This window comes from Pelmatolapia mariae, linkage group LG15 (genome assembly GCF_036321145.2).
Source record: "Pelmatolapia mariae isolate MD_Pm_ZW linkage group LG15, Pm_UMD_F_2, whole genome shotgun sequence".
NCBI classification, from domain to species: Eukaryota; Metazoa; Chordata; class Actinopteri; order Cichliformes; family Cichlidae; genus Pelmatolapia; species Pelmatolapia mariae.
The window spans coordinates 39,765,040-39,776,789 of NC_086240.1; the positions used below are offsets into that span (position 1 = coordinate 39,765,040).

At 40.2% G+C, this 11,750-nt stretch overlaps 2 protein-coding genes and 1 non-coding gene across 3 annotated transcripts; 2 read left to right on the forward strand and 1 right to left on the reverse strand.

Annotated features, from left to right (window-relative positions):
• The first annotated feature begins 4,593 nt into the window (after positions 1–4,593).
• Positions 4,594–5,752, forward strand: LOC134642786 (growth arrest and DNA damage-inducible protein GADD45 gamma-like). Its single transcript, XM_063494737.1, has 4 exons — positions 4,594–4,610; positions 4,979–5,080; positions 5,187–5,406; positions 5,585–5,752. The coding sequence occupies exons 1-4, from the start codon at positions 4,594–4,596 to the stop codon at positions 5,750–5,752; spliced, it is 507 nt and encodes a 168-aa protein (XP_063350807.1).
• Positions 5,753–7,549: 1,797 nt separating this feature from the next.
• On the forward strand, positions 7,550–8,352 carry LOC134643286 (growth arrest and DNA damage-inducible protein GADD45 beta-like). The gene is made up of 4 exons (XM_063495575.1): positions 7,550–7,570; positions 7,709–7,809; positions 7,904–8,117; positions 8,239–8,352. Exons 2-4 carry the CDS (start codon positions 7,709–7,711, stop codon positions 8,350–8,352), a joined length of 429 nt encoding a protein of 142 aa, XP_063351645.1. The 5' UTR covers positions 7,550–7,570.
• A 2,114-nt stretch (positions 8,353–10,466) lies between these two features.
• Positions 10,467–10,539, reverse strand: trnak-cuu (transfer RNA lysine (anticodon CUU)). The gene has a single exon. It is a non-coding gene; the product is annotated as a tRNA-Lys (tRNA).
• Between the last annotated feature and the right edge of the window lie 1,211 nt (positions 10,540–11,750).

Below are 11,750 nucleotides of genomic sequence, written 5' to 3' on the forward strand. Positions count from 1 at the left end.
ACAAAATAAAAAATATCTCTATCAAGAGCACAGACACGGAATATTGTATGATCAACTGATGATAGAAGTGATAAAATACAGTAAGACTGGCACGTGAGAGTGGTTCAAATACAAGTAAACTTCAATGAAGTTCTCAGCAAATAAGGTCTTGCAATTTGCCAAATGTAACCAAAAAAAAACCCTCACCACTAGATGGCAGTGTTTCACCAAAATGTTTTAATATGGTGGCCTAAGAAAACCAAGCATTTGCCCTGAGACTGTTGTAATGGTTAGCACCGTCGACTTACTGCAAGAGGGTTTTGGGTTCAAACTTCCTGTTCTTCTAGCGAAGTCTGCATGTTGGTGATGAGAGTCCAGGTGCTGCACTGTAGGACCCTATCCTCTTTTGGTGTTTCTTATTCCTCTTCTGCAGGGCTTAGAGCAGACTGGTTACCACACTGACTCACTAAGATAAAAGTTGGGGTTGTACAAAAGTCCACACTATTAGGGTGAATTTAAGTCAATTTCACAAACCAGCTGCATAGAAGATGTCTCAGTTGTTTAATCTTGATGACACGAATGGGACATTTTAGCTGTACTTACAATTATAATGTATAATCGCACCTTTAAGCGCATTGGGTCTACGTGTGTGTAACTGGATCTTGAAGTTATTTAAAGGAACAGTTCCGCTTCAAAATACAATATACCTTTTTCCTCTGGTCTCTTTCCTCTTTTTTCCCGTATTCTACGTCGCGTTATATTCAAAGGAAAGCGAATGTTTCTACATCTTCCAAACTGGATTATTATATCTTTTTTGTCTAAGTACTTTTAGCCCTAAAGTCCGATGCTCCTGTGCTCCTCGCCTCTTCTTTTGTTAAGCTAATCGGTTCCGGTAATGATAAAGCACGTGTTCTTTTATCAGGTCCTCATTTTGGTTTTTAAAACAGGTTATATGGTCGCTAATGGGCCTCATTAAGGAACAAATGGGGAAGCTTTTCACATGGAAAGAACCCGGGAGTGTCCCATTATAGCTTCCATAACGAGCGGCCAGGACTGAGTCGAGCTTAGGCAGAAAGATAACATTTTGTGGGAGAAGCAGAGGTGAAAAAATAAAACAAATAAACAAAAGAAAAACAAAATAAAACAAAATATTTGTAACAATGATACAAAGGAGTCGATGCCCTCTCCTAAGGCAGATTCATTTCTGGGACTAACAGATTTTCTTTTTTAAATATGTATATAAAGTACAAAGGGTGATTGCTCCCCAAACTGGGCTTTGTGTCCATCTTTCTTTAAAAACACAACCAAACAAATATTTACAGGAGCAAATGAAGTGATTCTGTCCATCTGCAAAGTAACGTTTTCATTTGGGGAAACCTGCAGTCAGCTGAGACTGAAGAAGTCACCTGGATAAGTGACGAAATGTTTCTCCCACCAAAAAAAGCCACGCCCAGATGAACAGAATCAACTTTGTGGGATTTCCTGACCTGGACGACTGAGCATGCGTCCAGACATGTTTAAGTTTAACGCTTTCTTTTTATCGTGTGCATTTCCGTGGGTCGATATTCAGAACGAGCTACAAGGCACTCGTGTCTATTCTGCGTGTTTGTGATCCCCGTTGATTTATTTCATTTTCAGAGGTGTGCAGAAATTTCACACTAAAGGTTAGTGCAGTGAACTAAACTAAACGAAAACTAGATCTGAAAAAAGCATTTTAGTTTAATTAAGTAAGAAAAATAAGTAGAAAAAAAATACAAACTACTGTAGGCTATGGCTTGTTGAATACACACACACACACACACACACACACACACATATATATATATATATATATATATATATCACTGGATTTACCCATTTTGGTGACATTTTCCGACACCCACTGCAATTTTCTCTTTATTTGAATGAATGCCTCTGAACTTCGTGAATCTTTTGTTGGGCATACATGGCTATCCTAACAAAGTGATTACAAACCACATCGAAACTACCAACACTGGATATTTTAAATAGAACTGACACAAACTAAAAGAACACAAATTTACCTTCCTTCACTGAGGCGAAGTCCATTTTTAATCATCCGTTTATCAGCTCTTAGATGTCCGTCGCCCACAGTGGCGGTCCTAGCCTGTTTGGTGCCCTGGGCGAACACTCCCTCAGCCGGCCCCTCCCCTTTCGACGGGTTGTGTGTGAGACTTTAAATCATCAAACTGTAAATTATAAACTTTAAATTGTTATTGATCCCTTTACCCCTGGTCCTAAAGTGTATATTTATTTTCTTACTCTTCTTATATTTATTGTTTGTTTACTTGCGCTGCTGTAACTGCAGCCTCGTCATCTCGTCTCTCTATATACTGGACTGTATGTAGCGGAGATGACAATAAAGTTTACTTTGACTTCAGCAGCGAGCAGGCGCACCGAGGGCTCTCACGCTTAGAAAAAACATCGGTGCAAATTATAAGTGTGTATCATAATATCTGGTGTTTTCGTGTTTGTTGGTTTGTTTTTATTTTGTTTTATTTTGCGAGTTGGTTATTAGATGCTGCTCCAACCAGCCAGAGACTCCCCCGCCGCCCCGCCCTTTCCTCCCTGTGCCGCAAGCAGGGGGCGCACCTCGCAAACGGAGGGCGCCCTTACTCCCAGCAAATGGGCGATAGAAAACCGATCGGTGCCTATGACATACCCAATATGCGCTGGCTGATGTCGGGGCAGCATGAGTACGAGCAATTTTATTTATTTATTTTTTTGCCGATGCCCGTGATGCCGCCCGGGGCAACCGCCCGTGTCGCCCGTATCAAAACCCGCTACTGGTCGCCCATATGTAACTATCAGACATTTACAGGCAGAGACAAAACCCCGAGGAGTCGTCTGGCTCCAAGGCCCTGAAAAACACAAGACTCACTAACTGTAGGTGAACGGTGACCATTGATGGTGCTCTCAGGTGAATCCCTGTAACAGTGAGTCAGTCTGGCACTTTCCAACCTGTTTTCTTATCTATCTTACAGATAGATCTTTATTGTCACTGTTTGGCGTCTCTCTGCAGCTTGTAGGTTTTTACATTCAGATTTTTCGGATAAGACAATAAGATTAATAAAGATAAAATAAGTTTAAGAGGTACCTACACAGGGAATGTATGTAATGCACAATAAGTATCTACACAAAAGGACATGCACAAGTTATATACAGAAAATATAAAATAAAAGAACCGTTAATAAGTGGGTGGAGTGTGTTTCAGTGTAAAAACAGTTTCAGTGTGAATTTGGTACTGAAAGACCCGTGACAAATTAAAGGAAAAAGTTTCATATTTGCTGTGACTTTCGGTGTTTGCGCTGTTCAGGGTCAGGGGAAAGATTTATTTCATTTTGGCTTTTGTTTTTGTTTTTGTTTAATGTTTATACATACAGAATTTCTATAACAAATGTAATGTATGAATTATTATTTAACCTGTAGAAGGATCTTTCTGACCCCAGTGGCAATTAACTGGTTAAGAAAAATTAAAATAAATAAGAGCAATAAAATTTTATTTTACGTGCATTCTAAAAATTGCGAGTTGTTGTTTTTTTTTTTTGTTTTTGTTTTTTTTTTAGAAATATGACAAATAAAATGTTTTATTTTAAAACGGAAGAGTTTTACATTGCTCTCTGGAAGTCTAAATATGGATACTTGTAAGACTTGATTTGATTAATTCTCCTAACGGAAATGCTTAAACATGATGTTAAACATAACAGTTTTTTTCTTTCTCTTGGGGTGTTTTATTTATATCATTGTAAATCATGAAGTTGAATCCAGGGAACCCCAACCCATTTAAAAACCTCAGGAAGTCCACAAATGCACAACAAAAGAGAAAGAAATGAAACACTCTTTTATTTAATTATACATATGTTTATCTCACAATTCCAAAGAATAATCAACACGCATTTACGGAAACTGCTGATCTTCAATTTCGAGTTTAAGTTCCTACACACTTCATATTAAGGCAAGAGTGGTGCCTAAATTATTTAGGGGAAATGAGATCTGCAGAGACAATGCAGAGAGCAAGGTTCTCTGTCCCAGTTACACCCCACCACCGGCAGGGTGGGGGTAGGGTCCGAGACCTGGTGTTGCTGTGCACGAAGTTCAGTTCAAGTCTGTAGGAGAAGAGGGGGTAAGGGGACGCACAGACATGTTTGTTTGACCTAAATTAAAGTTTTTATTTTACTTTTTAATTTCCAATTGTCGATAAATACTAGAATAATCGTGGGCCGGGTGACCTGGTCTAAAATTTTGCTTCGGTCGAAGTAAGGTCAGGTAATTGCACATGATTATTAAAAGGCGCTATGTATAATAGTGTCAGAACCTCCCATCCAAAAATTGTAATTATACATTTCTTGCCGTTTAAAAAATACATTTTCTGTTTCGTACTTTTGAATTTTGTACCAAGCATTCGCACACGTGACTTGCAAATACATTTTTAAAAACCATTTAAAACTGTCTACCTTCAAACCGCCTGCTGTGTTCAGGTGGGCCAACCCACCCCACCTGAGTATAAATGAAGGACCTGATCCACTGGGCTCAGTTTCTCTTAAAGACATACACTCTGCTCCTGCTTTAGATCTCTGCACTTTTCTTACATCCAAGATGACCGAACAGTGGATGTAAGACTTCACGGGTTGGTTTTTTTTTTACAGTTTGCTTGTGTTTCAGTTCAGTGCAACATTCTGCGGTGTCTGAAAAAGGATTTGATTTCTTTAATCACTATATTTCTTTACGCTAACTTGATTTTGTAAGTCTCAATTTTACAAATTAAAACTTACAATGTATCTTTCCAGTGGTGCGTAATTACGCACCACTGGAAAGATACATTGTAAGTTTGCTCAAATTTCATCCCAATTTTGGTTTTTATAGCAGTTTCTAATGTTGAGTCATACGTTAGGGTGTATTCTCATTGTTTGGGGTTATTTGTTGACTTTGGGGCTGTTTTGTCTGAGTTTGTGCGCATTTCTAACCGTCTGCGTATCTGTAGGATGAAGATGGTGGGTCAGGCTTTGGAGGAGCTGCTCGTGGAAGCTTATCACCAGAACTGCCTCAGAATCGGTGTAATTGAGTCCTACAAATACATGAAAGCGTAAGTATTTTAATTTTTACGTTTAAATACAGTTCAAATGCAGTAGTTGATCTAATAGTGGAACAACGTGGCAATGGTGACATTAATGTCGTCCTGTTTCCCGCAGAAACCCGCACAGAGTCGTCCTGTGCGTCCTTGCCAGCGAAAAGGAAACAGAGGGTGACATTATGTTACAGATTAATCTAATCCAGCTAAAGGATATGTGCTACAAGAAGAACGTCAGCATCATGTGTTCGACAGACATGAGACGGCTGGCAGAGCTGGTGAACGTGGATGACATCAGCGGCAACGAGGCCTCGCGGGACCTGCACTGCATTCTGGTCACTGTAAGCTAAATTTCCATTTGTGCTGCTGCGCAGTTAACAAATGGCTCATGTTTGCCAATTATCGCTATTAAAATCGTTGTAATTTGTACACTTGGCTTCATGATAGGCTACTTCGAATAAGAAGCAAAGTGATGTGTTTTCCGGGAGTTTCACCGTACTTCCTCGCTGTGTTTCGCAGGTCCCTCCAGTGAAGCCGCTTCCACGCCAGGCCCTGCAGATCCTCAGCAGCTTCTGCGAAGAAAGCCGACGGAGGGACTCGTCGGTGCATTGCCTTTCTTGTTACTACGTTTGTTCTTATCGCTACCCAAGCCGCAGTTGTTGTTGTTGTTGTCGTTGCTGTAAATAAAAGTGAAGGATTAAATTCTTCAGCGTGTTCGTTGTTTCTGAATCCACGTTCTAAAGTTGCAAAGAGAAAAAAAATGGGGGAAAGATGAAATCCTCAGTTTCAGACTTTCAATTTACTATTTTGAAAACGAGAGATTTACTGCCTCTCAAAGTGAAAACAACACAAAGTCTCTGCCAATGAAACGGATGCACCAAAACCTCCTGGGGCTGTCTTAATGAAAAATAAGAGAAAAACAAAAATTAAAATAAAACTAAAGCCAAATAAAGTTTATCATCTCTGCTGTTTCATTTCATTGTCAGTGCTGTACAGGAATTTCACGACAACAAAATGCTTCAAGGCTAGATGACAAAAAATAATTAAACCAAACTTCGGGCTATTCTCTGCTTGCAAATGTAACTAAAATAAATTTAAAAAAAATCTTTAGTTTTAGTTTTCATGTGATCTTGGAATTTTTATTGGCTTAGATGTTTTGTCACCTTTGTCTAACTATCACACATTTTCTCTGCCGGCAGAAACAGACACCCACCCGCACCCACTCCCTCATAAACCACCAAACTGAAACTGAAAAAAAAAAGACTGTGGACGCATTTCGGGTGCATGCCTGTAACAGCGACCCTGTTAGTAAACTTCACAGCTTCACCTTATCAGCGCCACTGATTAAGTCTTTAATCAATCAGGTGTTTTCCACACGAGACCTCATTAGGGGATTCATCAATTTTAATGTTCTCATTCATTAAACACAATAGCCATGATTCAACTGAAAAGTTTCCTGGAGATGTTTCCAGAAAACCCCAAAATCACTCAAAAACTGACATAAACTAACATAAAATGCCCCCACATCTTGTGTAAACTGGATTCCTTCACTTAATTGATCTTATAATTTTATCTGATATTAACGTATTGATGTAATAAACACTGAATATGAAGATAAAAACTTACAAGTGAAGGAAACTGCAGAGATTTGAAATCATAAACCTTATCTAAATGCATTTAGACACAGTCCAGTGATTGAGTACAGAGCCCAGATATTTCTGGGGGTCTTTTGCCTGCAGGGACAGTGAACACATGATGTCCTTAATGTTTGAGTGAATCAGCCTAAAAAAATCAATGCACTTTCAACCAGCTATCTGCTACAGCTCACAGCTTTCTGCATTGTTTTCACCTTAATCTCTGCGAGCCCTTCACACGTCCACCGGAGCCTCCTTAATGTCTAACACTTTTCGAATTCACCAAACAAAAGAGCAGAACCCTTTTAAACCCACTCACTGTGCACATCTCCAAAGGGTCCAATCCAGGTCTACGTGACTTGATCAAAGAGGGAGAGGGCGCTTCCAGTCATGTTTGTCAAACATGCGTGATGTGAAGCATGCGTAAGACAGGAACAGAGACGCTGCATACATACATTTGAAATATAGATATCAGAATATTATTTTGAATATTTTTTGCGTGCCTTGTCTTTCACATTGCAGTGACTTCATCCATAAAAAAAGCTAATATACAGGCTTATCTTGAGAGGTTATCCCTATGCTAAAATCATCTTCTCCACAGAAAGTTTAATTATTATTTTTTTAACGAGAAGGATTCAAGCAAACAAACTTGTGTGCAGAAAGAAGAGGAGGGAGACAGGGGGAGCGAAGTTTGAAATGGGACGGGGGGTACAGCTGGCCAGTAACAGAGGGAGTGGTAAGGTGTGACGTCTCAGAGCAGGTATAAAAGTTTTGACCTGAAGAGACAGAGATTCATCATTGCTCAGTGACCACCGACTTGTCTCCGACTACTTCTTCTTCTTCTCTGGGATCCAGCAGCACACGGAAAAAGGTAAGATAGGCATGTTTGGTGCGTAATTACGCACTGACACAAGTTACATTTTGAATCCGGCTACAGTACAGTTTGATACGCTTTTATTCCCTTGTTTAGAGCCTGTATTATACTTACTTTCCTTCGTGTTTCTGTAGCATGGAGACCATCAGCCAGACTTTGGAACATGTATTGGTCACAGCTCATCATCAGAACTGTCTGACTGTGGGAGTTTATGAGTCTGCAAAATTCTTGAATGAGTAAGTATTAATGTAAAGCAATTCATTTGTACTGTCAGAATAATAGTGATTTTGACGCTATGTGGGGTTTATTATTCTCCTGTCCTGCCCGCAGAGACCCGGATGGCGCGGTGCTGTGTGTGCTGGCCCTTGATGAGGAGGATGAAGATGACGCTGCGCTGCAGATTCACTTCAAACTGCTGCAGGCTTTCTGCTACGACAATTACCTCGACATCCTGCGAGTGACGGGAATGAGGCGGCTCGCTCAGCTGCTGGAGGAAACCAGCAACAGAAACGAACCCCGGGACCTGCATTGCATCTTGGTCACTGTAAGTCCAAACGCCGCATTCTGCTCCACTGCATTTGTCAAACGTTGCCAGTGTGGATCCTGAGTTATTTTCTAGATAAACTCTGGTTAACATAAATATTCAACCACGCTTTGTTTTGCAGAACCCTTCTGAACAGATTCTGTGGTGCGAGGCTCTTCAGCAGGTCGCCAAGTTCTGCGAGGAGAGCCGCCACAGGTACGAGTGGCTCCCCCACCTTGAGCTGCAGGACCGCTGACCTAAACTAGACCGCTGCAGAGCGGTTCGAATTAATGGAAACTTGCCCAAGTAGAGTAACGGGGTTTTGCTTTATCGGGAGTTCAGCTTGATCTGGTTCAGGACGGGAAGCTTTGGGCCATGAAGAGGTGTGTGAGAAAATGTCTCGACATGTGACCTGAGTGGACGGGTGGAAAACTGAGGAACTGCTCGTGAAACTCGAATAGCAGCCTGCAGAGGCTCCAGGTGTTTTGGTACCGGGTTCATCCAGACCCGTGTCAGATTTAATAGAGCAGTTGAGGACGATTTAGTTTTAAAACGGAATCATTTTGTTAAGCAGTGCATGCAAAATAAAAATACAGTTTATCAAATGAAAGAATGTACTTCAATATTTCCTACATTGCTCGTACATGATGGAATGTGGTCAGCTAACACAGTTTCACTCGTTCCCCTCTTTTTATTTTTCACTAATAAATCTGAAGTGTTTCATTCACATAATATTGTATAAAAAATCACGTTGATGTTGATTAAACGTCATTTTTTGTAATTTACTGTCTGATGTCTAAATCTGTTGTCTGATGTTAATGAAGGCATCATGTTCCGAACGGAAAATAAATACTTCGCTGTGCAACACAGTTTCTTTCTGAACGAAAATTAACAGATATCCAATCCGATGTTAGCTGTCGGTGTGCTTTCACTTTGAATATTGGTATAAACTGATGTGGATCACTTTATGCCTTTTATTCACTGTAACATTTAACTTTTGGGTGACGGCACAAAGACAGAGGAGGACCGAGAGGAGGATGAAGACCGCAAAGTGAGAGCAAAAAGAAACCAGTGGACCTGTAGTCAAATTCACCAAAAATGATAAAGCTGTAGCTTCTGTTTTATCAGCGTTCATTGATGATGATTTAACATGAGTAAGCAGTGTGTTGTACTGTTAACAATTATAAATCCCCAACCCACTCTTCTAATTAGTATAATATTACATATTTGTTATTTTCCATGAATACAATTCTAGTTCGGTGAGGAGGATGGAGTGAGACTACTCATTGATGCCACGGACTACAAATCTATTCTCCACTCGTGAAATTTTGGTAGATAATGCTCTGTGCTCAGACTGCATTATAAAGGGAGGTTTTTGTATGAGTTCAAAAACTTTAATATAAAACAATTCTATTACGAGTTTGCTTCGTGTACAGGTTTATGGAGTGACAGAGTGATTTCCCAGCGTCTTGGTGGACTGCCTCATATATGTTAACTGAAATAATGTTGTGTACTTTTCGCATCTGCTTAGCCACAAATAGTTGTTTAACTTCTTTAATGACTGATCCTTTGCCTCAGGTTTGATGACTAAAGACTCAAGACTGAATTAGACATAATATGTGATCCAACTAATTCGGTTGCTTTTGAAGAGACTCCGATGCTCTTTTCTCGCCTTACAAACAATGACAATGACATTCGGGGTATCAAAAAAGACGGGGGGCAAACTCTGGGGGGGGGCCCATTAAGAAATTTCAAAACAAAAGTGACCAGAGCAGCACAACTAACGTGTTAAGAAAGTTTAGCTATCAGCAGTTGGTGGAGACAGTGAGCCAACGTCAAATGTGACACTATTAAAATAACTCGGTGTAGCCGGGTCATAAATTACATATTGTTATAATTACACAAAATGTGTTATAAACCCCAAACTCTTGCTGGTATACATGACCTGTAGGACCTCAGAGTCTGTAGTTATCTTTATTATCATTTAGTGCCCCTCCTCATCCTTTTCTTCTGCTTTGGTGCAACGCTATAAATTTGGGGTACCCGGTTGGCCACTCGCTTTTCTTCAATTCCCCTGTGGGAGAGGTCGGTGTCATTTCTTTTCAAAGGCTAATTATATCTGTCTATCTTTATCCACCCTGAAGTTTCTGATTGTGTTTTAGTTCATTATTATTATAATTTCTCCTGTCTTTACTAGATGCTGTGAACATGTGGCACGTGTGTGCCGCACATTAATGGAGCTGTTAATGCTAGAATGAACAGATAAGTCTTGCTAGCTTGGAAGTTGTAGTGGGTTGAGCTAACTCTTGGATGCGTGATTTTGCAAAGACTTCACACGTGAGGAAGTTGCTTGCTCCAAAAAACATGCCTCGCCCAACGTGGGGCTCGAACCCACGACCCTGAGATTAAGAGTCTCATGCTCTACCGACTGAGCTAGCCGGGCGGTATAAAGCCAAAAACATAAACCCGTCTCGGTGTGTGTATGTGTGTGTGAATTATCTGTGTCTACCGGAGTTTTCTTCACGTGGTAAAGTCAAGACTGCAAGACCATGACTTAGGAAGATGGGTTTGTAAAGAGAAAACTTCCACAGTTTTCTGCGGCTGGTGCTGTGTCACTAAATATGCGGGGGGGGGGGGGGGGGGAATAGAGGTCAGTAACTTGGTCTAAGAATCGGTGTAAAATGGGATCGGAACATCCTGTCAATGCGTAATTACGAGTCATTGCAGAGATGGCACACTCTGATAGGCATCTCCTTTATTTTACACACACTCTCTTTTTATTTATAAAAGAGAATGTGCGTCTATCTGATTGGTCAAAAACTGTTGAGAAGGGACCGTGCTTTAGATTTAGCCCCCAGTGAGAGCGATTGTTTCTTTACCTGGTTCACTCCCGCATTCCTGCACAAAGCCTTCCACTAACTGTGAACACACAACTCTCAAATCGTGTGAATCTATAACTTTTCTACTTTTATCCTGATGCTCTGTAGTGCAATTACCTATTAAAGTGAACTGAAATTAATTACTGCCCCCATACCATTTGCCAGCACAGGTCTTGTAAACAAAGGCTAAAACGAGGAAATACGCGTGCAGTCTTCTTCTGATGATTAGCTGCTGCAAAGGCAGCAAAAATCAGACGTAGGCGGACCACCTGTGAACATGGGGCAGAAAAAGCAGTTAAAACGAAAAAACAAACAAATAACCACATGTAGGGTTGCCAACTCCCTGAAAAATAAATAAGGGACACCTCGTGGCCAGGGCCGGGCAACCCAGTTGTCTTCACCCTTCCCAGTGTGGTGAATTTTGTAGCTCTTTTTTTTTGTGTGTGAAATTATTTTTTTAACCATTTGACTTGAATTAGATTTAAGTAGATGTATATTCTTTGTGATATGAACACATGGGAAACAAATGATCATTTAGCCATTTATTTTTAGCTCAAAATGACAACATTAACACAATAAAACAGGTCTCTTTCTTAAACAGAAGCCTGTCATGCTTAACTTTTGACAATATAAGTAAATCTTTCTTTAAAAGAACTCTGTCCTGCTTAACTTAAAATTATATAAATTAATAGAAAACAATAGAACGAAAAACATTCTTGTAACAGTGCACATATAGTGCATTTAGTACAGTTGGCTTCAGTTGAGGTATTATTTC